The sequence below is a fragment of the Onychomys torridus genome, chromosome 19 (assembly GCF_903995425.1).
Source record: "Onychomys torridus chromosome 19, mOncTor1.1, whole genome shotgun sequence".
Lineage (NCBI taxonomy): Eukaryota > Metazoa > Chordata > Mammalia > Rodentia > Cricetidae > Onychomys > Onychomys torridus.
The window spans coordinates 36,637,068-36,660,482 of NC_050461.1; the positions used below are offsets into that span (position 1 = coordinate 36,637,068).

The window sequence follows — 23,415 nt, forward strand, 5'->3', positions numbered from 1 at the left end:
GACCAAATTCTTGGATCTTCCAAATAATCTTTAAAAAAAATTTAAACAATACTTTTAGAAATGCAGTGGTGGGAAAATGTAATTTTTAAGTAACAAAAATGAATGAATGGGACTGAGATACAGCTCATTGGTTAAGAGCACTGGCTGTTCTTCCAGAGGGCCCGGACTTTTAATTCATGGAACCTACACAGTAGATTACAACCTGTAACTCCAGTTTTAGGGAAACTGATACTCCCTTTGGCGTCCATGGGTACCAGGTATAGATGGAGTACACAGAGATACATGTAGGCAAAACACACACACACACCCATAAAAATTAGAATAATCTGTAAAAATGAATGGAAATTGTTGCACTTCAGACTCGGGGCCCAGAGATTCCTGAAATGGAATGGGCTGAAGACCCCTCCCTAAGGACTAACTGTCAAGGCACTTCCAACAGGAGGGAAGCAACCAACAGTCCTAGCTAGCTATGATGTCTATGAACTACAATGACCAGCATGGCATGATAGCCATAAGAGTGAAGTTGTGGCATGTATACCTGGGGGTACCAATAGCTCTATAATTGGACTTAAGACCATCTCAATAAGAAGGAAATCAGGCCTGGTACTGGAAACCTGGGCAACTATTCAGGGCTAGTGATGTCATGGCTCTCAGAGGTGAACCTACCACCACCACTTTACTAAAGCAGCTTAATTCCTAACTCATTCTAAATATCTGTCCTTATAGTCACAGGTTAGTGTGTTCCTCATCTCTCAATAAGGAAACCTTTCTTTGCAACAAACAGATCATTGCAGAAAACCACAACCAATCAAAGAGCAGATTTATGGAACCCAGTCCCAGTGGATTCATCTACAAAACATGCCCAGAACCTAAGGCTCAGGGAACATTGTGGAGGGCGGGGATTGTAAAAGCCAGAGGACTAGGAAGTTTTCTGTGAGAATTTGTCTCCTAATAATGTTAGAAGCTACACCCATAAAGTCTCATCAACATGACTATTTAAACATGAGCTGAACAAGGACAGCTACAATAGAAATGCCAACATGGATGGGTGAAAGATCAGACCTCAACCCTACACAAAGAACTAAAGACAACCACAGGGTGCTGAGAGTGGGAGAAACAGTCTTCCTCGGGGAACATAACAACGATTAGATATCCAGTACCAACTGGTCAGGCCTGAAAATAGGCATACAAGTAACAGTTACAGACTGAACAGACTGTATTTAGGAATATGGTTGTATATACATATACGTATACACATATAACAATGAAAAAAGAGGCCATGAATTTAAAAGAGCAATGACGGGTTTATGGGCAAGTTTGGAAGGAGGAAATGGGAAAATGATATAACTATATCATAATCTCAAAAACTTAAAAGAAGTAGCCAGGCATAGTGGTACATGCCTTTAATCCTAACACTTCAGAGGCAAAAGCAGGAGATCTCTGAGTTTGAGGCCAACCTGGTCTATACAGAGTTCCTGGACAGCTAGGGCTAGAGACCTTGTCTTAGAAAGCACCTGTAATAAAATTTAGGTGAGTAAAAAATGAATTCTTTTTGCATAGTTAAAGGATTGATTGGGAAAAGCTATATGTTGGGATTATGTTGTTGTCTACTTTGTTGTTAGTAGACAGTTTGTCTACTATGTTGTGTTATGGTAATTAAATCCATTGGTACAGTGTAGAATTGTAAACTCAGGATACTTAAGTATATTTCAAAAATGAAACTATAATTTCTAATGCTTGAAAGTTTAAATTATGGCTAAAATATATAGAAATTAAATATTGTATTTTCATATTAGTGTAAAAATTACAATTCTCAGCCTGGTGGTGGTCATGCACACCTTTAATCCCAGCACTCAGGAGGCAGAGGACCTCTGTGAGTTTGAGGCCAGCCTGGTCTACAGAGTGAGATCCAGGACAGACATGGCTGTTACACAGAGAAACCCTCTTGAAAAAGAAATAAATAAAACAAGCTTGAGATTCTGTTATGACGGATCAGAGGACATCTTTGGGTGCCATTCTTCAGGCACTTTCTACATTTTTTTTTTTTTTTTTTTAAAGATTGGGTCTTTCACTGGCCCCAGAACCCAAGGGACCTGTCTGTCTAGCTGGTATTACAAGCACACCATCATGTCTGGCTTTAAAAAATTCAAACAACTGGGTTCTGTGAATTAAACTTAGGTCCTCTTCCTTGCAATACAAGCATTCACCAACTGAAGCAGGATCCTGGCCCATGTGTTACTTTGGTTAGCGTTAGCACCTCGGTCATGCAAAGAGCAGTGATGTTTTCAAATGGCTTCCCCGCTCTTCATGTAGTGGCTTCATCCCTTCCCTTCACTTTGAGGGACCAGGAAGAAGACCCGACTTCATAGTTAGTAAGCTTACACCACTCCTGTTGAAATGCGCCCTCACATAAACACCCACTCATAGAGTAAGTCATGGGTGAAACCAGTCAAGAACAACATCAACCCTGACGCTGAGCTGGCACATGAAACAGGCTTCTAGTACTCCATGGCTCCTGAAGAATCTGACGAAGGCCCGAGGAAGAAAAGGGAAGTAGTTTCTGAGAAACACACCGGGCTCAACTCAAACACCGAGTAGGGAGCTCATCTTAAGCCCTTTATAGAGCAGATTCTGCAGAGAGAGACGTCGACAGTCTGTTATCATTTTCCTTTTGCAAAGATTTGAGTTTGTGTTTGATGAGAAGCCCACTCTGAAAATCCAATCACGGTATGGTGTGGTCACACAGTATGAGGGGCCAGTATTACTGCTATCTGATGTTATGGCATAGGAAATGTGAGGCATGCCAACAAACACAATTCATCCTCCAGAAAAAGTCCTCCTGACCCTTTTATTGTTGAAATTAAAAAATAAAAGATACTTAAATACAATGGTGAACATATAGGGCAAAACAGAATCATAAAATTTAATGTTCAATTAAGCAGTGAGCTGAATGTTTGGGCTTCCAAATAGGCTCTGAACCCCAAACTGCTTAAAAATGGGCATGTTCACAGTTAACGGCATTGGCTTATAGGTGAGAGAACGGTCGGAGCTGTTCCAGTTGAACTTCCAGGGAAATTCGCTCCTCAAGAACATCCTGAAAAAGATGCAAAGTCCAAGTCATGGTGAAGCAGACAGAGTCTGACCCTAGCCCTGCTTCAAACACAGCTCGGGAGAGAGAGGGAGAGAGAGGGGGAGAGGGATTCCTATTTAAATCTAATTCACTTTAGAAGGCAATCTGTACATTCACAATAGGAAAACATGACCCTACTAATTCAAAGCCATTTCTGATGACAGACCCAGGCAATAAGATGCTTGTAGGTTAATTGTTAGAAAAGCTAGTGATTTTGCAGGTATGACTGCACACATTTTGAATAAAACCTTAATTGTATGTGAATGTGTTTGCATGAACTCTCCTCTGATGACAGTATCTGATCCTAGATCTCATTGTGAAGTTCAGTTTTACGAAGAAAAGTTTATTTTTCGTTCATAATCTTAAGCATTGTTGTTGTGTGTGTGTGTAGGTTGGAGAACCATGTACGGGAGTCAGTTCTCCTCCGCATGGTTACAGTAGGAGAACCCAGGTGACCAGGTTTTTGCTCTGAACCACCTCACTGGCCCAGGAAACGTTACTTCAATGTAAGGTTCCTTTTTCACAGGCAGGATGATTTCAACTTTCCCATGGTGTCTTCATTAGACTGAGTTGTCTCTGATCACAGGATAAACCAGTAACAGCCCAACTGCCTACGTATTACATGGAGCATAGAGCTGTATATGTACTCACAGAGACACAAGTCCACTTTTCTTTTCGACGTTCCTTCATGGAAGTTAACAATGTTATAGGAACAGTGATGTCTTACATATGCAGGATAAGATGATGTGCACCAGAACTGTATTAGGAAGTTCCTTTTAGTATTAACAGTCAACGGCTTACACATTTTAGCTACACACGTTTCTTCTTCTTCTTCAAGAAAGTTTCAGAGACTCACTAGAGCTATTGGATCAGTTGCAATTCCCCCCAAACTGAGATGTGTTGCATTCAGAGGACCTCACCTTTAGTTGCTGTTGCAATTCACTGTTCAATCTGGCCAGAACTGTGTTGGTTTCTTTATTGCGTCTAATCGATGCCTGGATAGCCTTTTTATCTTTCCCCACAGACCTAGAAGACACAGGGCAAGGACACCTTCATTTCTTTCCCGTCTTTAACCCTCTCCTCCCACTGACTTCCAAGCAGAGAAGGACAACTTCTCCCTTCTTAGCAGGGCTCACTCACTTGCTGTTCCACTAACAGAGTACGTATGCTACAGAAGCCCAAGACCACAGCTGTTACTTGATTTTTCTGTTGAGTTCATGGAGTGAAACAGTCTGGACCAAGCACTTGTAGACTTTTTCTTTTTTGAGACAGGGTTTCTCTGTGTAGCTTTGGAGCCTGTCTCGGAACTCACTCTGTAGACCAGGCTAGCCTTGAAATCATAGAGATCCCCCTGTCTCTGCCTGGAGAGTGCTGGGATTAAAGGGATTAAAGGCGTGTGCCACCACCGCCCATTATAGACACACTCCTTCTATAAACAGCCAGGCAATAAACCTTTTTGGCTTTGTGAGCCATACTTTCCCTGCCATGTGCCTTTGTTTCTTTGTGTCCAGGTGGTAAGGGCACATGCCATGCAGGCATGATGATCCCAGTTTATTCCATGGAACCCATATGAAGGAGATCCAACTCCCCAAAGATGTCCTCTGACCGCCATATGCACGGCAGACTGTGTGGAGGTCAGAGGACAACTTGTGGAAGCTGGTTCTCTCCTTCCACCAGGAGGGTCCTGGGTTTGAACTCGGGTTGCCAGGTGGCAAGCACTTTTACCCGCAGCCATTTCTTTCTCTAAGAACTTCTTTCTGTCTGGTGTTTTGAACTTGCTTTGTGTTAGTGATGAAATGCACTGAGGAAGAGCTTGGATTACCTGGGAATGGAAGGCTGTGAGGCAAGGACAGCAGCTAAGACGCCTGTCTTCTGGGTGTGCTCGTCCACATCTGGCCGTAACTCATCTTCCGACTTCAATCTTCTTCGAACAGGCTTAGGCGGTGGAGCCAGAGGTGCTGTGCCTTTGCTCTAACCGACAAGAGAAATGAGCACTCTTAGCGACACTCATGCTTAATTAGCATTTGCTAACACCAATTGCCTTTTTAAAGCCACCTGCTGTTAAAAAGGAGGGTACTTGTCTCATTTTAAAACAATTTATGTATCTGTGGCAACAGTTAAGGAAAAACAGGAACATGCTTATCACCATACAGCCCAGGCCAGAGCTCGTGACCCTCTTGCCTCAGCCTCCTGCTGCTGGACTGGAGATGCGCATCATCTGCCTAGCTGACTTTACTCCTTAACAAGCATCTTGGCAGGCCCTATACACACGAAACCGCCCACATTATAAAGACTTTTCATACCACACTGGCAGGAACACTAGCAGCTGTCTTGTCTTCAATTTTACCGTCTGTTTGGGCGACCCGAAGAGAGCTTGCGGGGTCAGAAGCTTTTTCAGCCTAGAGGTGAACACATGATCTCATTACTATATAATCATATGTAGCAAAGACAGAACAGGCAACAAAGTAAGATGTTGGGAGCTGTTCATACTGACAGGAGGTCTGAGGTGAGGATGAGACACGCCAAGGAAACTCAGCCAGACGACTTTGTCTAGTGCTGGAATTGGAAAATAAGACTGGAGAGTAGAGAGAAAGCCATGGCACGGACCATGCTTGCTGCTGCGAGGCTCTTGAGACTGGGGGATGACACATCCATCCCAACACATGAACGACACGACAGTCCCCTGGGCACGTCTACCTCTGCCCCCATGTCCACCACCACCTTCCTGGCCACAGTCCACTTCCCTAATGGGTCAAGTAGCTAAGGGGGTTGCCAGTAAGAGCTTCCTTGTGGTTCAGACCCATGAAATCTTTAGGTTATGCCAGTCAGACTAACATGGGTGGTTGCAGCAGTTAGAGGTCCAAAGGTTGGAGCAATCGGAATGGAGATGTCAGTAGTACTTTCTCCTTCTCACTCTATTTATTCTCAATGACTTAAGCCAGAGATTCAAACAGACAATGCCACCAGATTCCTGACCACTAAAACTATAGTCTCCTAGAACAGTCTATGAAGACTAAGTTTTGGCATGGTGGTGTTTTTGAGAGTGTGTCTGTTGTTGAAGTGTGTAGCGGTGGTAAACATAGCTTCTTATCCTATGGAAGTCTTCATCAATTCATACAACCAGATGCTTAGCATTAATTCCCAGAGCAGCATTAAGCAGGAGCAGGTGCATGTGTGTTTCACACCACACCTACCCCTGTCCCTGAATTACTAAATATCATATTGCAACCATCAGACATTTGAGGCCAATAAAGTAGCTGAGAAGCATGGATGGAGGGAATATATATCCTCCTCAAGAGGCAGCAGCAGACCTTTCACTCACTTGGGCCTTTGCTAATTGAATCTGCTCTCTCAAGAGTCCTCTTTACAGCATATGGCTTTTGAAGAGACTGTCACAAATGAGCTGAACCCCAGCAAACTCACTGGCAAGACCTCAGGGTGTTTCTCGGCTTCGTTGTCTTGTTCTTCAGTTACATTTGATGCAGCAAATACTTCAAATTGGCTGAAATCTGCAAAATTTGGTTGTTCTGGTATCTGCTGAGGTGAGGTACTAGTGTGAGTTATTAGTCCATCGGCATCCACTGGGCGATGCGCTGAGGGACCAGGTGCCTGTACAGTGGTTTAGAACACAGGAAAGTGAATTTTATTAGCATCACCAGCGCCACAGCATGGTGGTCTTCACATTGTCACACTTTCAGTGACCATCTCAGATACATATGCACACAGTCTGTCAGTCTGTACTGAACTTGGCTTTCTCTCAGTAAGATGCCAGGCTCCTACACACACACACACACACACACACACACACACACACACACACACACACACTTTATATACTATATATATATATATATATATATATGTGCATATGTATGTATGTATGTATGTGTATAAATATATAGGTGTGTCTATATGCCTCTGGGATGCCATTCTTTCTCTTTGCAATGCCCTTTCTGAAACAAGTGTCTCTATCTTCCGGGTCTTCCTTCCTTCATTTCACTTGTATCTTCTCAATATGCTCTTTAACTTTACCAGTCACCAAGGCTGTCCCCAACTATTTTATTAATGTGACTACTGTAGCACTTTGATTCTGACTTAGAAGGGGTGCAAATGTCCAGGGAGACACTGTGGATTCTGTCTGAGACAATGCTGCACCCAGGACATCTTCAGGTATTTCGCTCTCTTAACCTACTGTTCTTCCGTTAAACCCTTTAAGACAGCATTATCTGTTTCTTAGTAACCCAAATTCTTATTGGAATCTTTAGCTCCCAAGAATACTTAAGTCCCTGACCTAAGTGCTGACCTTACAGATAATTACAAACAGAAGGAACTGTTTCAGCTAACAAACTGACCCTGAGGATGGCAATACTGCCATTCCTAACAAGCGCATAGGAGGAGAATTACCTGGGAGGGCTGAGGTCTTGGAGGCACTGCAGGAGGGTGGGCAACAACTGCAGCCTGTTGCTGTCCTGTGTGAATATGCAAATCTCCTTAGTGATTCTGTAATTCCTTCACTGAGAAAAAGCAGGTGAATGTGACCACACGATAAAACATTTCTAAGAGAACTTGGTAACTTTCCCAGGGCTGAGGCTATAGTTCAGTGATAGAGCAGTTGCCTAGCCTGCTTGAGGCTCAGGTTGACCTGGTGAAACGGTATCTCATACCTGTAATTCCAGAATGTGGGAAGTAGATAGAGTCAAGGGGATGAGAAGCTAGTTCAAAGTCAACACTGGCTACATAGTGAGTTGGAGGCAGCTCGGGCTACGTGAGACTACCTTAAACTCAAAGCAAAAGCTCTGCATGTGACCTAGTGGTCCAATGTCATGGTCTCTCTCCAGAGCTCCTTTCTCATCCCTCCACGGCACGAGGGGGTGCTGACAAACTCCCGCCTATTTCCTCAACAGTGACCTGTTCTTGGTTCTCTCTAACTCTTCTGTTTGCTACCAGATGAAAGTCCTCAAGACTCTTTTAACTAAAACTATCACCTCTGTGTAGACAACTGTCAGTATTCCCAGTTTCCTTGGCTCAAAGGTCCAACAGTCTGTTGATTCCTTACATTTCCCTCATTATCACACTGATTAAAACAATCGATGTAGTTGCAATACTGCCGTTGTAGAAACATTAAAATCCTGGAGTCATGGTTCTCTGCTGTCCCTACAACTCTCCCAACATCGATGCAAGCACATCTTTCCAAATTTCCTGTGGTGGCTCTCAAGCTCCATCATTATTTTTGTACTCAAACACACCTCAGTCATTAGGAAAACAACAGTCTCCCCACTTAAAAAAAAGTATTTTTCATTTGATGTCTGCCTGTCTTTCTTTCTTTCTTCCTCTTTCTCTCCTTCCTTCCTTCCTTCCTTCCTTCCTTCCTTCCATCCATCCTTCCTTCCTTCCATCCATCCATCCATCCATCCATCTATCTTTGAGATAGTTTCTCAGTGTAGCTCTGGCTGTCCTGGAATTAGCTCTGCAGACCAGGCTGTCCTTGAACTCAATATTCACCTGCCTCTGCCTCCTAAATACTGGGATCATTTGACGTCTTTAATTCACATTTTCTTTAATGTAAAAAATAAGACATATTAAGAGAAACAAAAAGAAGCTGTATCTTGGACTGACTTTAAAACAATATATATTAGTATAATTAATGCCTATTACGATTCCCTAGCCCCTCCCTACCTGTGGTAACTGCAAAGGTCCGATTCATGTCTAGAGATGATGACCTAGAATGAGAGGGCTGTGGCCTTGGAGGGGGAGGTGGTGGCGCAGTGTTATCAGGTGACGTTCCTGAATGAGACCTGCAAAAGTCACCCATCAACTGGTTATGTCAATACTGGAGCTTGATTCTTTCCAACACGGCTGAACAGCCGAAGACCCATTAGAATGACACTTTCCCATGAAGGTTTCACAGCTAACAAGAGCAGCACTGTCTACACTGTGTCTGAGACAAAGGTTACTTAATGTGCCAAATAACTTTTAATGACGTCATAACAAACCTGTTAAAAACTCAAGTTACTCTCAACATGATTCATCAGGACAGACCACAAATCTCTTGTGATGCTTCGCGTTCAATCGAAGGCAGCACTAGCCTGGACCGCCATTTTCAGAAGAGAGAACCTCTACACGGTTACTTTCCAACAGCTCGAATGTGAGAAACTGGGACAGAGTCTGGCTACACTGTGAGGTGCTCAAGCCGTGTCACTGAAGACACCCCACTTTAGAGGTCACTCTTCCCAAACTCAACTAGCTCTAAAGATTCTGCTCTTTGGGACCAAAGTCTTTTATTCTGAAAAGGCTCTCTATGGCTCTGACAAACAGATCTTCACATACAGGGATAAAAAGAACAAACTCCAAAACAGCTGAGAACTCTAAGAAACACAGAACACACATCAAAGAAGGAAAACAAGAGGGCTTCTGACTTTCTAATAATTTCCTTGGAAGGGGTGTGTGTGTGTGTGTGTGTGTGTGTGTGCGCGCGCGCGCGCGCGCTCATCTCTCTCCAACAGACATGTTGCAAAGGGATTTTCAACATATGCAAGAGTATGAGAAGTGAAGGATATTTCTATCCTGTATGTTTGAGCGGGTATCAGGTCCATGCAGACAAACCTCCACCATCACCCTTTGCTTATCCCATGGACTGTTGGACCTGTAAGGCTGCAGAGTGAGCAGGCAGCTCCCCTTTGGACATGCTTCTGGGTGTTTAAAACAGTGACCTGGGGTACTTGCCCCAGAGTTGAATCTTATCACTTAGACTCTCACTGCTCTGCTGTCACAAAGGTTCATGATGAAATTATCAGCTCTTTTTAGACTGTTCATAAAACACATAAAAACAAAACAATACTAACAATAAGTCTTCCCTTTTGTTTTTAACAAGTAGAACCGAAATATTTGTCTTTTACATAAACTAATAGGTATTTTAACAGATTTCCCTAAGCAACATTAAATATTAAAGTACATGGGGAGATCGCAACACAGTTTGATGTAAACACAGACCTTTGACGAGTTACATTGCTCCCAATCTGCTCCGGGTCAGAAGGGAAAGAGTCTGAACTACTGTATCCATCTGCTGGTAAATAAATACATCCTAGTGAATAATACTCATTTCTTTGCTTTTCACTCTCTGCCACAAATGTAAGTAATAGATTGTTCCATTGCTTCAAAATTAGACATTCAAAGACTGCTAAAGAGGTTAACAGTTCATTCTAGTGTTACCAACTGGAAAATCAAATACACCATGCATGGGAATATGGTGAACAGAACAATTTACAATCTAGATCAAATATCTAATGAAACAAATATTCAAAATAAATCAGAAAAATCATATATATGCACACATATGTATATATAAAACAATTATTTCTCATACAAAAACATAACTATATGGTTGAATATCCCTTATATGAAATGCTTTGGGCCCAAAATGCTTTTGGATTCCATTTTCTCTTTTTCCAGATTTAAAGCATTTGCATAGACACGAGATACATGGAGAACAGAGCCAAGTCTAAACACATACCCATTCATGTCCCATATCTACTATCACATGCACAGCCAGATTCATAGTGTGCCTTTGTTTTTCCTGCCATCTGTCAAGAGTTCAGGTGATGGCATTTTGCTACTCAAAAGGTTTAGGACTCTGAAGCATTTCCTATTTGGGATTTTGAAATGACTGTTGGTTACTCTGTATTATAGATTCACAAAACATGATTTAAAGTAAATAATAAAATGGTTAACCACGGACACTGAGAGTATGAATGGTCATTTTCTTATTTTCATAGTAAGTATGAACTGTAGTGTAGTAATAAATAGCTACTTTCAAATAAACATTAGAAATACTGTAAGAAAAGAAAGCCCCTTTTACCTGGGCAAGGTGGCACTGTGCCCAGAGAAGAGGCTCTCTCTTTGCTCCTGGAGCCTGCCTGTTTTCCAAACTCGGCTGCAGAGGCCACCCTTGACTCCTTCCCCCTACGCTACAGGTCAGCAAGGCTTCTAGTCTTCCTAAGGCGGTTACACAGTACAGTCCTAATCTGGCCGCTTCTCACTACCTGCCCTTCTCCCATTCTAGCCCGGCCACCGTCCTCTTGTGCCTGGATCATCCTAACTGTCTCCTACCTCAGCACTTGCCTACTTTGGGTCTGAAACTACACCAGACAGGGTGAGTCTTAAAGAGGAAGGGCAGGTCTCCAGGCACTACTCCACGGACAATCCTCTGTGACTTTTCATACCATTCGGTAAGGGGGAACCAGTTCCCATTGCTTCTGCTCTTGTCTCCCTGGTGACCTCTGCTGAGCACACCGATTCTACTCCAGGGCACCACCTGAGGGCTGCACACTGGCTGATGCCCGTGTTTCAGTCACCGTTCCCATAAGTCCCAGCTGTCCTTCAAATTCTAAGTCAAGTGTTATCTTCTAATAAAGCCTTCTCTGTTCTCATTTAAATGGCACTCCCGTTCTCCTTCCCAGCTTTTGGGTTCTATCCATGCACTTAGCTTTCTTGTCACTTAACAGTTGCCCCACCCCAATCTCCCTTATAATCTTAACACAGATGAAGACCGGATCTATTCTGTTTACTGCTAAAGCCCACTCCCTAGATTGGAACCTGGCACACAGCATCCAATTACCATGGCCGCATGAATGAGAAACAAAGGACCACCTGGGGAAGGGCCAATGCCACAAACAAGGGCAAACAGCAGTCTGCCCTGAAGCAGGTGACAAGGACAGGGGTCATGTGTTCACACACAAGGTGTCAGGTGTGTTCAAGAGATACTGTCCCCCATTTTATGCAGCAAACACAGTGTTAATAAATATCTCAATTCCCCAGACTCTAAATTTACTTAATAAACTCAAACGTGAGCCATGATGCTATCTTTCACTTACCTACAGTATTTCCAGAAGGAAATTTCACTGATGAGTTGATTTTATTTTCTTCAGAAAGGTCAGATGGTTTCACAAGTAATGGACTTGTGGGATTAGTGTGATCTAGTAGATAATTAAAAGAGGCAACAATACAAGAGACAGACATTTGTATTGATAAAAATAGTAAGAGATCACATTACAATATAAGACTTCATTTAAGTACTGCAAAAAGTGTCTTAAGACAACGCGATCTTTTTAATAAAACCGACTGGAAATTTGTTCATGGGAAATTTGGTTATGCTCCACAATAGAAGGTAATTTATTATCTGCATTTTCACTTGGTTAACTTGTCCTTCCAGCACAGGCAACAAACCACCAAGGTCTGGGCTATAAATGTTGTCCATGGTGACTACACAGTCAGTCAGTTTTCCGGGAATTCACTAAGCTGGCCTGAGGGTGCTACAGAGTGAGAACCCAGACGGTGGCTTACCACCATCTCTAACTCCATGCCAGGGCATCCAGGGGCCTCTTCTGACCTCTTCAGGTACCAGGCACTCAAGTGTTGCATACACATACACACAGGGAAAATACTCATACATATAAAATAAAATAAATCTAACCAACAACCAAAAAACCTCCAGACTCCAGAATATCAGAAATGTCTCATTTTCAAATGATCTTGTTTATTTTGTAAAATTTCCCTCTAAACACCCTCATTTTAAAGCTTTATACGGTAAACAATTTCCTTTTAAAAACTGCAATTTGTTTAAAGATGCAGCTCTGGGGGCACACACAATTGCAGAAAAGTACTAGGTTAAAAGGAAAATAAAGAATTACTAGTCAGTGTGGTGGAGTGTGTCTTTACTCCCAGCACTCTAGAGGCAGATTCAGGGACAGCCTGGTCTACAGAAAGAGTTCCAAGATACCCAAGGCTATGACATGAGACCTTGCCTCAAACAAACAAACAAACAAACAAACAAACAAACACCCCAAACCCAAAAAGGTCATTCATGAAACAAACCCGACCCATCAAAAAAGAATTCCTCCTGCATCCCAGCAGCAAGCTGAGCTCCACGGCCTGAGGACGTCTTCCTTACCACTGCTGGCCCTCTTCAGCTCCATCTCCTGCATGTGGATTTTGCTCGGAGTCATGCGAATAGGGACCGGATGGACAATAGCAGTGTCCTAGAGACAAGCCAAGTAAATATGGAATTTCCATTAGGAATTGTGGGATCCTCAAGACTAACAACACAGAAAGCTCCTGCACAAGTTTTCCTCATTCACAGTAATGCAAACATGACATCTTTAAAAATTAAAAGCTCCATTTAAAAAAACATCAAGTTTACATGCTGAATAATTTGATTTCATAATGTAATTTTAAATTGAATGATTAAAGAATTTCATGAAATTTGCTTATTAAAAACATAGTTCAAAGCAATATATGAAAACAAACTGCAATGATCTTATGAGATTATATAAATGTTAACCTTTGAGGTAAATTAAATATTTCATGAGAACTCAAAAGCTCAGTGACAGACTGAAAATTGTTTTTGCTAAAGTGCTTAAGAAAATTTTGCTTTTTTTTTAACCTATAAAACAAAAATAACTAGAGGTCTGTCCTACTGCAACTGTAGGTATAATAAATGCTTCCTATCCATGAAGGAATACACTACTGTAGAGGGACAAAAAGACACCCCCACTAACATGCCAGCAATTGATGAGTCTAAGCTTCCGGGGAGGTGATTTCTGAGGAGTACAGTAGTTGACGGTAGTGACTTCTGGAAGGAAGAGTAAAGGCCAAGAAGAGAGGATGAGCGGACAACAAGGAGACGTCTCAGAACCAGAAGGAAGGCAGAGAGGAGCCCTAGGAAGGGGGCCAGCTCTGTGGCTGAGACCCTCTGGGGAACGACAGAACCCGATCAAACACCTGGCTTCGGAGCAGCTGAAGTCAGGGCAGGGAGGGCGTGGGTGCTCTGTGCTTACCATGCTCCCTGTGACCTAAGCTCCTCTCAAGTGAGGGTCTAGTAATGCAGTGGAGTGTAACAGCAAGGGACACTGACCTTCGGTTTACACTGGACACTGTTCGGGTGATAAAACCGATTAACAGTAAGCCCATGAGGGAAAAAGGACACACCAGCATGCACCTTTTATTTTACAGGCCGCTGGCTTACTCTGCCTAAACTTAAACAATTTTGTTTAAACTTACAACAAATTTGTCATAGCTACTACACGAACAAAATCATTTAGAGTAATTTCCTGTTCCTATTCCAGTAAGAATCTAACCAGAATTCATGTAAATAACCAATAAATCTGAACCTCTTTTTCCCTGTATCTCTAAAATTATAGTTAAAATATCAATATTATACACAGGTGAAAATTTTGATTTCTCTAACATTCTCAAAAAATATTTAAAATAATACATTTAAGACACTGCCATATTATGATTAAAAAAATGTGGCTTGGGGTTTGGGATTTAGCTCAGTGGTAGAGCGCTTGCCTAGAAAGCCCAAGGCCCTGGCTTCGGTCTTCAGCTCTGGGGAAAAAAAATGTGGCTTTATTAATAACATCTTAGTTTAAAAATTTTTATATTGCTAGAATTTTCATTTTGCTAACCTGGTGGGTGTTGGTGGCTTCTCACTGGAGTTGTATTCTTTGATGATTTGAGAATGTTTGTACTTCTTCCTTATAGTCTCTGTGTGTACATATCTTTTATATTGGTTTATTTCTAAATGATACAGCTTTTAAACATACACTTTATGTCATTTTTTCCAGTGCGTGATTAATATACTTAGTATTCTTTGTATCTTGTTCTCAGTCTAATTGACCACTAAAATGGTTTGTGCATGTGATGCTTTTACAAAATATATATTCCCCTGTTCCAAATTTAGACATTTACACATGATTTGTCTCCAAGGTTTGAAAATATGTCCCTTCTACACTATTGACTTGGACATAAGATTTTCAATACATTCACTGAATGAGATTTTTAACTGTATGGTTCTAATCCTTGATCTTTTAATTATTAAACTTGGGTTCATTTATTCCTCTCTAAAGTGATTTTTCCATTTTAACTTTAGTTTTGTAGTTTTTGCTTCATTTTTTAAAGATTTTTTTTTCTTTTTCTTTGTGTATTGTGGTGGTCTGAGGAACAGCGCCTGTGGGCTCCTATGTTTGAACACTTAGAGCCATGCCTTTGCTCCACCATGGACTTTACCCTCTGTAACTGTCAGCCTGATTAAAGTCTCTTGTATCAGTTGTCTGCTCATGGTGCTCTGTCACAGCAACAGAAAGTAAGACCCGTCCGTATATATCCGGTGGGTATGGGTCTGTAGATACAGGTGCCCACTGAGGCCACAGGCATCAGATCCCTCAGAGTGCTTAACTTGGATGCTGGGAACTGAGTTCCGACCCTTTGCAAGAGCAGAATGAACTCTTAACTACTGAGCCTTGTTCTAGCACCCTTCATATATTCTTAAGTTATGAGGAGAAACATTAAACTTGTATCTTTCAAGTGAATATAATTTCATTGCCTTTAAAAAAAAAACAAAACAGAACAAAAAGCAAACCACAGTCTCATCACATAGCTCTGACTGGCCTTTAACTCCCAAGTGCTAGGATTAAAGGTGTGAACCACCTTGCCCAGCTAATTTTATTACATATTTTTATGTATACACAAAATATGCAATAAAAAAATCTAAGCCTTAATTTTCCAAAAGGCATGCTAAGTCTGTACCAACCCATCAGCTTTCAATTGCACACTGTCCTTGGACAACTACGGGCTGCTGATGAACTGAAAGCTTGTAGTCCATTGGCTTCTGCTGCCCATAGAAGAACAAAATACTGATGAGCCTAATATGGACAGCCAGGCCTAGCCTCAGAATAATGCATTATAAAGCTTTCACTTTAATATGCTAATGAAGAACCATGAATGTCTATAGCAAGTCATACTTTCTCTCTGCTCTTATCTACTGTCTCCAAATCAAAAAACATATAAACCCTATAAAACTCATCACACCACTATCAAAAAACCAGTAGCAAGCAGGCTCTGCCTACTTTCTTCTATCCATTCAAATTGCTCAAAAGGCATTTCCAATTGCACATCTGTATCATGTATTTGGGTGCCTAATTAACATAATTCAGAACTTGTTTATACTGTCATAATTAAGCTCATCTCTCAATATCTTCTACATGCCTGCTGCAGAAACTTTCTGTCCAGCAGGGGACACAGGGTCTCACCCTCTAAGGGCCAGGAACCCTAGGGATGTCTTAGCACGGTTCTTCTCTCTGTGCCGGTGAATGAAGATCTTCACCAAGACTCTTGAAGAAGAGATGTATTTGGGAAGGAGGAGTCCAGGAGAGTGGCTGCCTCTGCCAGGGCGGGGCAAAGAACAGCCCACAACTGAATAGGCAGGGTGGTTTATACAGTATTTCTTAGGGGTGGAGTTTCTCCAGGAGAAAGGTTTCTGCTCAGGGATTGGTTAGTTTCATTGGTCAGGGGCAGAGATGACTCTGATTTCAGAGCCAAACTATGCTTCTTTCACTGGCCTTTTTGTTTTGTTTTGTTTTAAAGCTTTTTGGCTTTAATTCTAAGGCCAGGGCATATTTCTTTAACTGGCTCTAATTCTAGGGACAAAGTGTGTTTCTTTGACACTGATTTCAGAGTCAGGGTATTTCTTTGGCTCTGGGTTCAGGACTAAACTGTTTCTTCTACTGGCTCTGGCTCCAGGGTCAGGGCAGGCTTCTTTAGCTGGCCCTCCTGCACCTGCCATCCTATCTATCACCCTTCCTGTCTAGTCCAACCCTGCCTTCTGTCCATCCCAGTGCTCAGCGCTCAGCGTCTCCTGATCCATCACTTCTTCACACTGTTCGCCCAGTCTTAGTCCCCAGTCCCTTCCTTGCCTATCTCATCCTGGCACTTGGTGCTAGCTCCTAGCTGACAACCAAGTGAGGCTGATCTCCTCAGTCTGGCCTGCTGAGATGTCTCCATCTGGATTCAACTAGTCTTTAACCCCAGCCTCCCTCAACACATATGTGTGCCATATGCTATCGCTATGCAGAACTTATCTTGCTCACGAGATTCTCTGCTCCGGAAGGCCTTTGTCTACTTTTGCCGACTTCCACTTCCAATCAGGACACACAGGGAAACACTTATGGAGCCTCTGGCACGCAGCCTGCCCACTTTCCTTAACTTCTCCTTTTCCTGTCTTTCTCTCTCAGCTACTGGCCAAAGCCTGGGCATCCCTGATCCTCTGAACTCTGCTCCCCTCCTGTCTGTCACGCAGCTGCTTCCCAGCCTCCACTGCAGAACCTGCCAGCTTTCTAGACCCTAACTTAAAGGCATAGCTTTCCTCTCTCTTCTCCATCTCCCTCTTCCTGACAGCTGCCAACAATCACAGCAGTGGTTCTCAACCTGTGGGCTGTGACCCCTTTGGAGGTTTAAAGGCTCTTTTACAGGGGTCATATACGAGATCTCCTGCATATCAAGTATTTATATTACGATTCATAACCGTACCAAATTATAGTCATGAAGTAGCAATGAAAATAATTTTATGGCTGGGGGTCACCACAACACGAGAAACTGTATTAAAAGGTCACAGCATTAGGAAGGTTGAGAACCACTGAGTTACAACTTGTCTACTCTATTGTTTTCCTCTTAAATGCTAACAAAAGGGTTCTGGGCTTAAAAAAAAAAAAAGATTCATCATACAAATAAATACAAATAATGGACCTTCTTTTGTCCAACCCTTCCCCAAACACCCTTTTTCTACCTATAGTTCTGCCCAGCTGTATACCATGATAATTATCACAATTAGCATTGTCATGATCATCAATTAATAACAACTAAATTGGGTTGTTGAAGACTGAAATCTTTCCTCTGGCATCTTTTATTTCTGTAGAATATCACAGATGGGGTGCTATCAAATCAGCTGAGTTGGTTGGCCTTACAGGTGGATCAAGCTCACCCTTTTTACATGCTCAACTGCTCAGCTCTACAGCCCTCATCAGGACACAGACAAGTACATTACACTTGTCATCAGTCTAGAACTTCCTTGGTGTGTTGACCCCATTCACTCCTACTGGAAGCGACTAACTATGACAAGTCACTCAAGAAGAGAAATGAGTTTATGGAAATGAGCTCATCAGCACTTCAGTTCACACTGGAAGTGTGAAGCTGCTACTGCAGTGTGTACAGGGTGACCTGTGTGACAGGTGTCAAGCGTCAGTGGACCAGGCTGAGCTTTCACAGACCTTTACAACCACTCCACTCAATGAAAATGTTGAGTTCATACTAGAACAGGACTGTGAATTTGTTTGCTTTTGCTCCCATCCCCCATGGTGATTCTGCTGACCATGTCCTGACTCACTTAACTGCAATCCTTGTTTATACAAGCCTGCAAAGGGTCATTTCTGAGTGTGGCTACAGGCTGTAGCCTGCAGACCGGCAGCACTCAGGTATTAAAGGAAGTGTAAGACACTAATATGAGAGGACACAATTAAGTGAAAATAGAGTGTTTTCCAAACAGAGACTCTGAAATGAGATGAGACTGGGTTAGAAAACAAAGATTTAAATTTTCTACCCACCCCCAGGCATAGGCAGCTGAGTATAAGTATTTAATAGTATGACCTGTATGACCAAATTCAGAAGTCTAAATTCAAGTTTAAAATCTCAATAAATCATGTCTTATTTTCTCAAAGTCTTGTGTCACGTTACAGACAGTGATGGAAAGTTTGGGATTTTTTTCTTGGTTTTTTAAGACAGAGTCTCTCTATGTAGCCTAGGATCATTGGTCTCTCCCTCCCAAATACTAGAATTACAGGCATTTGTCACCATGCCCTGCTGAGCTATAGAGTTTTTAACACCATAGTTGGCACTCACAAATCTGTACTTTATTTCTAAGATATGAGAAGAACATCAAATATTTTTTTCTTTATTTCCCGCCAATCGGTAGTAGAGTTCAGGGTTAGCGTGGGCCACACAAGACCATGTCTCAAAACAAAACCAAAAACAAACAAAGAAATAAGCAAAACCCCCAAATGATGTTCCCACCTGGTCTGAAAGAGTGTTTATAGTATTAGTAATTATTTCCTCTGCCTTTTAAGTGTTAGAAATAAACCAAGTTTCTTTTAGTGCTAATTCACAAAACATCTCCATTGGTTAACTACACAATGACTAGGGGGACAGACGCAATGAAAATAAAGCTTAAGGCTATAAGAAACTTAAGGAGGCAGACTCCTGCTGCAGAGCTTCTCACATCCCAAGAGTCCAGAACCGTGGCTTCCAACAAGTATCACAATGTCAGTATTTTCAGAGACAAGAGGTTCTAAACATAGTCAAAAAAGAAGCAAATGCCTGAGTCATCCATATACTAGCAGCCTTGGACATAATAAATTATAGCCGTAACATTTTTAAAACATCTATACATTATGTTCGAATTGAATTTAGTAGCTGTAAAAGCATCCTCTATAAAACTGTAAAACACACTGAAGCTTCACTAACTTCCTCCTGCAGCAGTATTTCTTTAGATGCCACTTGCTCCCAAACCACATTAAATATCAAGACCCTTTAAGATGAAGATACGCTGGGTGTCTTTGATCAAAAGCATCTAAAAAGAATGCGCCTGTGCTCTGGAGAGAGCTCAGTGCTTAGAGTTTGGGAATGAACAAGGCTCTTGGTTCAAACCTCAATACTGGGTGGAGTGGGGCACAGACATGAATGCCCTGTGTCACTTTCTCTGCACCCTTCTATGTTTACACTCGCCTTCCTTCCTAGCTACTTTGTCTTTTTATGCAGTATGCTTATTAGCTTGTGTGTCCTCTTTAAAAGAAACAAGAGAAAGACCACATAAAGGAATGCGTGGTGAGAAGAATGACCTCTAGCTATAGTTTAAAAGATTTCAGGCATTTGAGGGACAGGTGGGGTATTCTATTCTATAGGGGTAGAATTTATTTTCAAATCAGGATATGAACTTTGTAGCATTTCTTAAAAAGCAACACAGAAACCACAGAAGACAAGACAGAGGCTCTGGTGCACAGGGGTGAGCTCTACCAGTTTGCTCCTGCTGTGCTGAACTTAGCTCTCTTTACCAGAACTCAACACAGCAATGAAATAAAAGGTGTGTTACTGGGATATTTAAAAATGACACTGCATAAATACTTACACATAGAATACATGTTACATGATGTAAAAGCATACACATAAAATATTTACATAAAGTTGCTACTCTGAAACAAGCAGTATATGTTTAATAGAACATACACTTAGCAGATGGTAACATGGCTAACCAAATCAACTGTCACAAAATACTCCTTACAGACACACGCACCAGATTTTAAACATAAAGTTTTCTTTCACCAAAATAACTACAAACTACAAGGAATGGCAAAAATGTTCTTCTGCTATCGAGCACACAAAAATCAAAAGGCCTGCCAAATTTCCCTCTAAGCACTACACTGAATCATGCATATCAGTTAAAAACCATAATGATGGAAACTGGGTTAATAAAATTAATTTCAAACAAGCAAGCTAAGTGATTGACTTACAGGATCAGCTGGTGCAATGTTAGAATCAAATTGGGTCAGAGTTTGTGAGCTTGAAGAGCGTTCACTAAATGTCTCCCACTGCTGAACAGACAGAGGAGAGAGAAGTCAGCATGGGGAGATGCGCAGAAGATCACTGGAGAAGACTCAGCAAAGTCGTTCAGAGGCCGCACTGCAAGCCGCGCCCCCCGTCATCAACTCTGTAGTTTCTAATTCCCATAACCACTTCAGACTTCTCTATGCGTGGCCATCTGATTAATGTAAGGTGAATGAATACCTTCATAACCAAATGTGCGGTAAAAATTTAATGCAATCTCTACAGATGAGATCAAACTTTTACAGAATTAACACTCAAAACACCATCAAGAAAACGGAGTACAGTGATGAAAATGGCAACCAACTAGAAATGCACAGGGGTGTCTTGACTAGAACAACGTTAACTTCAAATTCTGTTCAAACTCCAGTTAAAACACTGATTTAAAGAAGCCGAGGAGCTCAGGTTCAGATAAAATGGAGCATTCATTGCAACTTGCCAGTGCGACCCCTGAAAGATGATTCCATTATGTACATGCACGTATTCTATACATATGCATAGATATTTAATAAAATATCGCTGAGATAAAAATGCAAGGGATTCTGCAATTACTAACATTTGAGCTTATTTGTCAATTTGTAGCAAGTCAACCTCTGCAATCAGCACCACGAACAGGGCCATGCCAGATCACAAGACAGAACTGCCAATCAGGCACCCTCCCCATGCTAGGAAAATCAGAATGCGGCCATGAGAGCAAATCAAGCATCTGAGTATGTGTTATATACAGGAGATGCACGGGAAAAACTACTGTTCTAAAAGAGGTACACAAAGAAATATCATACCTCTTAAAATAGGTGGAATGATAAGTCAACATTAATTACAGTAAATTCCATTTGTGATCTTAATAACAGCACAGAATGTTTACATCAAGATTGTATTAAAACTATCGTTTGAATCTGATTCTTAAAATGATGAGTAGTCCTCTGAAGAGGGAAACATCTACTTACACATATACAATATATACACATGAATGCTTACACACAGACACAACTACCTCATTGACCAAAATCCTTTATAATTCAGTTTGTAAGAGTATATACTTTTATGCTTCAAAGTTCAACTTTCTATTTAAAATAGTGATATTCAATTTGAGTAGACATAAAAATTAGGTTTTAGCAAGTGGGAATATTGCTGAAAATTACCTACAAAAATGGCTACTAGAAGCATTTAACATCATTTCCTACAGGTTACTTTAACATGAAAAATAATGTTGATTTAAAGTTGTGAATAAAGCTCACAACAGCTCACTTTTATCATGGGCTTCACGTAAGGAACTGATTTACCAAATTTGGTAATGTAATTAATTTCTTCTTCAATAATTACTGTTGCAAGGATTTAGAAGGAAGTGAACTGTCTACCTCATAGAAAACAGCTTGCATGCAGAACTAAGCTCCCTGGAAGGCAGTCTGTACCATCTTTATAAGTATGTCCCTTACCAGCAACAGGCTCTGGCACCCGACTGCTGGCACACTAGTTGTGCTGTGTGCACTTGGCTGAGTTCCAAAACCTCTGTGTGTTTCAGTTACACCACCTTGAACATGAACCCATTAATACCCACGTCACTGGAGTGTCATGAGGAACTATGAAGTCAAATTAGGTGAAGAGCCTTTGAATAGACTGACATGTCAAAAGTGCTTTAAAAAGTTAGGGATTATTGGTAGTGTTTTCTCCTATGGCACCTAATCTGTATCCATTAGTGCCAAATAAACACTGAAAGAATATTAAGTGTTTGTGGGAGATAAAATTTATTTTTATTAAATATAAAATATAAACTTAATTCCAATTAGATATTTTAATAGCTATTAAGAAAACATTTTAAAATCATTGTCTCATTAGCTTTCTGTTCTTCTTATGCATAACAAAACTTATGTCATTTATGATCTCATTACTAAGAAGTATAAAATAAAACCTGGTAGGTCTTTTGAGAGGGATAAAATATGTACCTGGAATCAGAACTAAAGAGTACTTTTCTGCCCATCTCTCAAGATCACATCTGATTTCTTGTAGAATGGACTCTGGAGCCCAACGCTTGAGCAGCGTTGCTTTTCTGTATAAACTGTCAACAATGGGCTGACAGCACCCTGTTAACTTAATATTGCTTTTTAAAAACTGACAAGAAAATGTAAGTGCAGCTTGAAGGCTCTAACACCATCTCCGTAAGCCACCTCTAGTAGCAAACTCTTCACGGCTTCCTCCCTCCCCCTCTCCCCACAAATATGTAGCTAAATGGGCTACATCCTACAGAAGGTAGGGGTGGGATGGTGGAGCCACTGGCAGCAGTGAGTCCTAGGAACTGCCAGGCCTCCATTTTCCAGCAGCCCCAACAACTAGCATGACTTTAACAAAATCCTTTTCTGGCTTTAAAAGACAAGAAAGCACAAAGGCTTACTTTCCCCTGGAAGTCAAAGAATTCATTTTTAAAGATATGAAACTCAGTTAACGAAGAAAACTGCTTGAAAGGCTAATAATGGATTCACCAGAGCACAAGAGTTTTATAGAGGGACCTCACAGGGTATGAGAATGCGGTGCTCAGGACCTCCCACTGGATGGTAAGAGTGCTCTCTTATGGTTTGTACAGCATAAGTCCAAGTAGCACATTTGTCCCTATTCTGTTTTGTATACCATTGGCATAATTAATATGGTAAAATTACTTCGTTTTGCATTATTTACTTATTTATTTTTGAGGCAGGGTCTCTCTACATAGCTCTGACTCTCCTGGAATGCACTATGTAGACCATAGACCAGGCTGACCTCGAACTCACACAGACCCTCCTGCCTCTGTCTCTCAAGTGCAGGGATTAAAG

General features: G+C 41.5%; 1 protein-coding gene across 6 annotated transcripts in view; it reads right to left on the reverse strand.

Annotated features, from left to right (window-relative positions):
- Positions 1–2,822: 2,822 nt before the first annotated feature.
- Positions 2,823–23,415, reverse strand: part of Reps1 (RALBP1 associated Eps domain containing 1) — a 74,126-nt gene continuing 53,533 nt past the window's right edge. For 2 of the 6 annotated variants that reach the window (XM_036168658.1, XM_036168655.1), the window contains exons 10-20: positions 20,521–20,601; positions 13,077–13,164; positions 12,001–12,102; positions 10,121–10,193; positions 8,807–8,925; positions 7,535–7,599; positions 6,554–6,739; positions 5,434–5,529; positions 4,953–5,101; positions 4,051–4,156; positions 2,823–3,094 (exon numbers count right to left, since the gene is read on the reverse strand). In XM_036168658.1, the coding sequence (XP_036024551.1) occupies positions 3,026–3,094; positions 4,051–4,156; positions 4,953–5,101; positions 5,434–5,529; positions 6,554–6,739; positions 7,535–7,599; positions 8,807–8,925; positions 10,121–10,193; positions 12,001–12,102; positions 13,077–13,164; positions 20,521–20,601 (1,134 nt within the window). In that variant the 3' untranslated portion in view covers positions 2,823–3,025. The remainder of the gene's footprint in view (positions 3,095–4,050; positions 4,157–4,952; positions 5,102–5,433; positions 5,530–6,553; positions 6,740–7,534; positions 7,600–8,806; positions 8,926–10,120; positions 10,194–12,000; positions 12,103–13,076; positions 13,165–20,520; positions 20,602–23,415) is intronic. The other 4 variants (XM_036168657.1, XM_036168656.1, XM_036168660.1 and 1 more) reach the window with 4 other exon arrangements.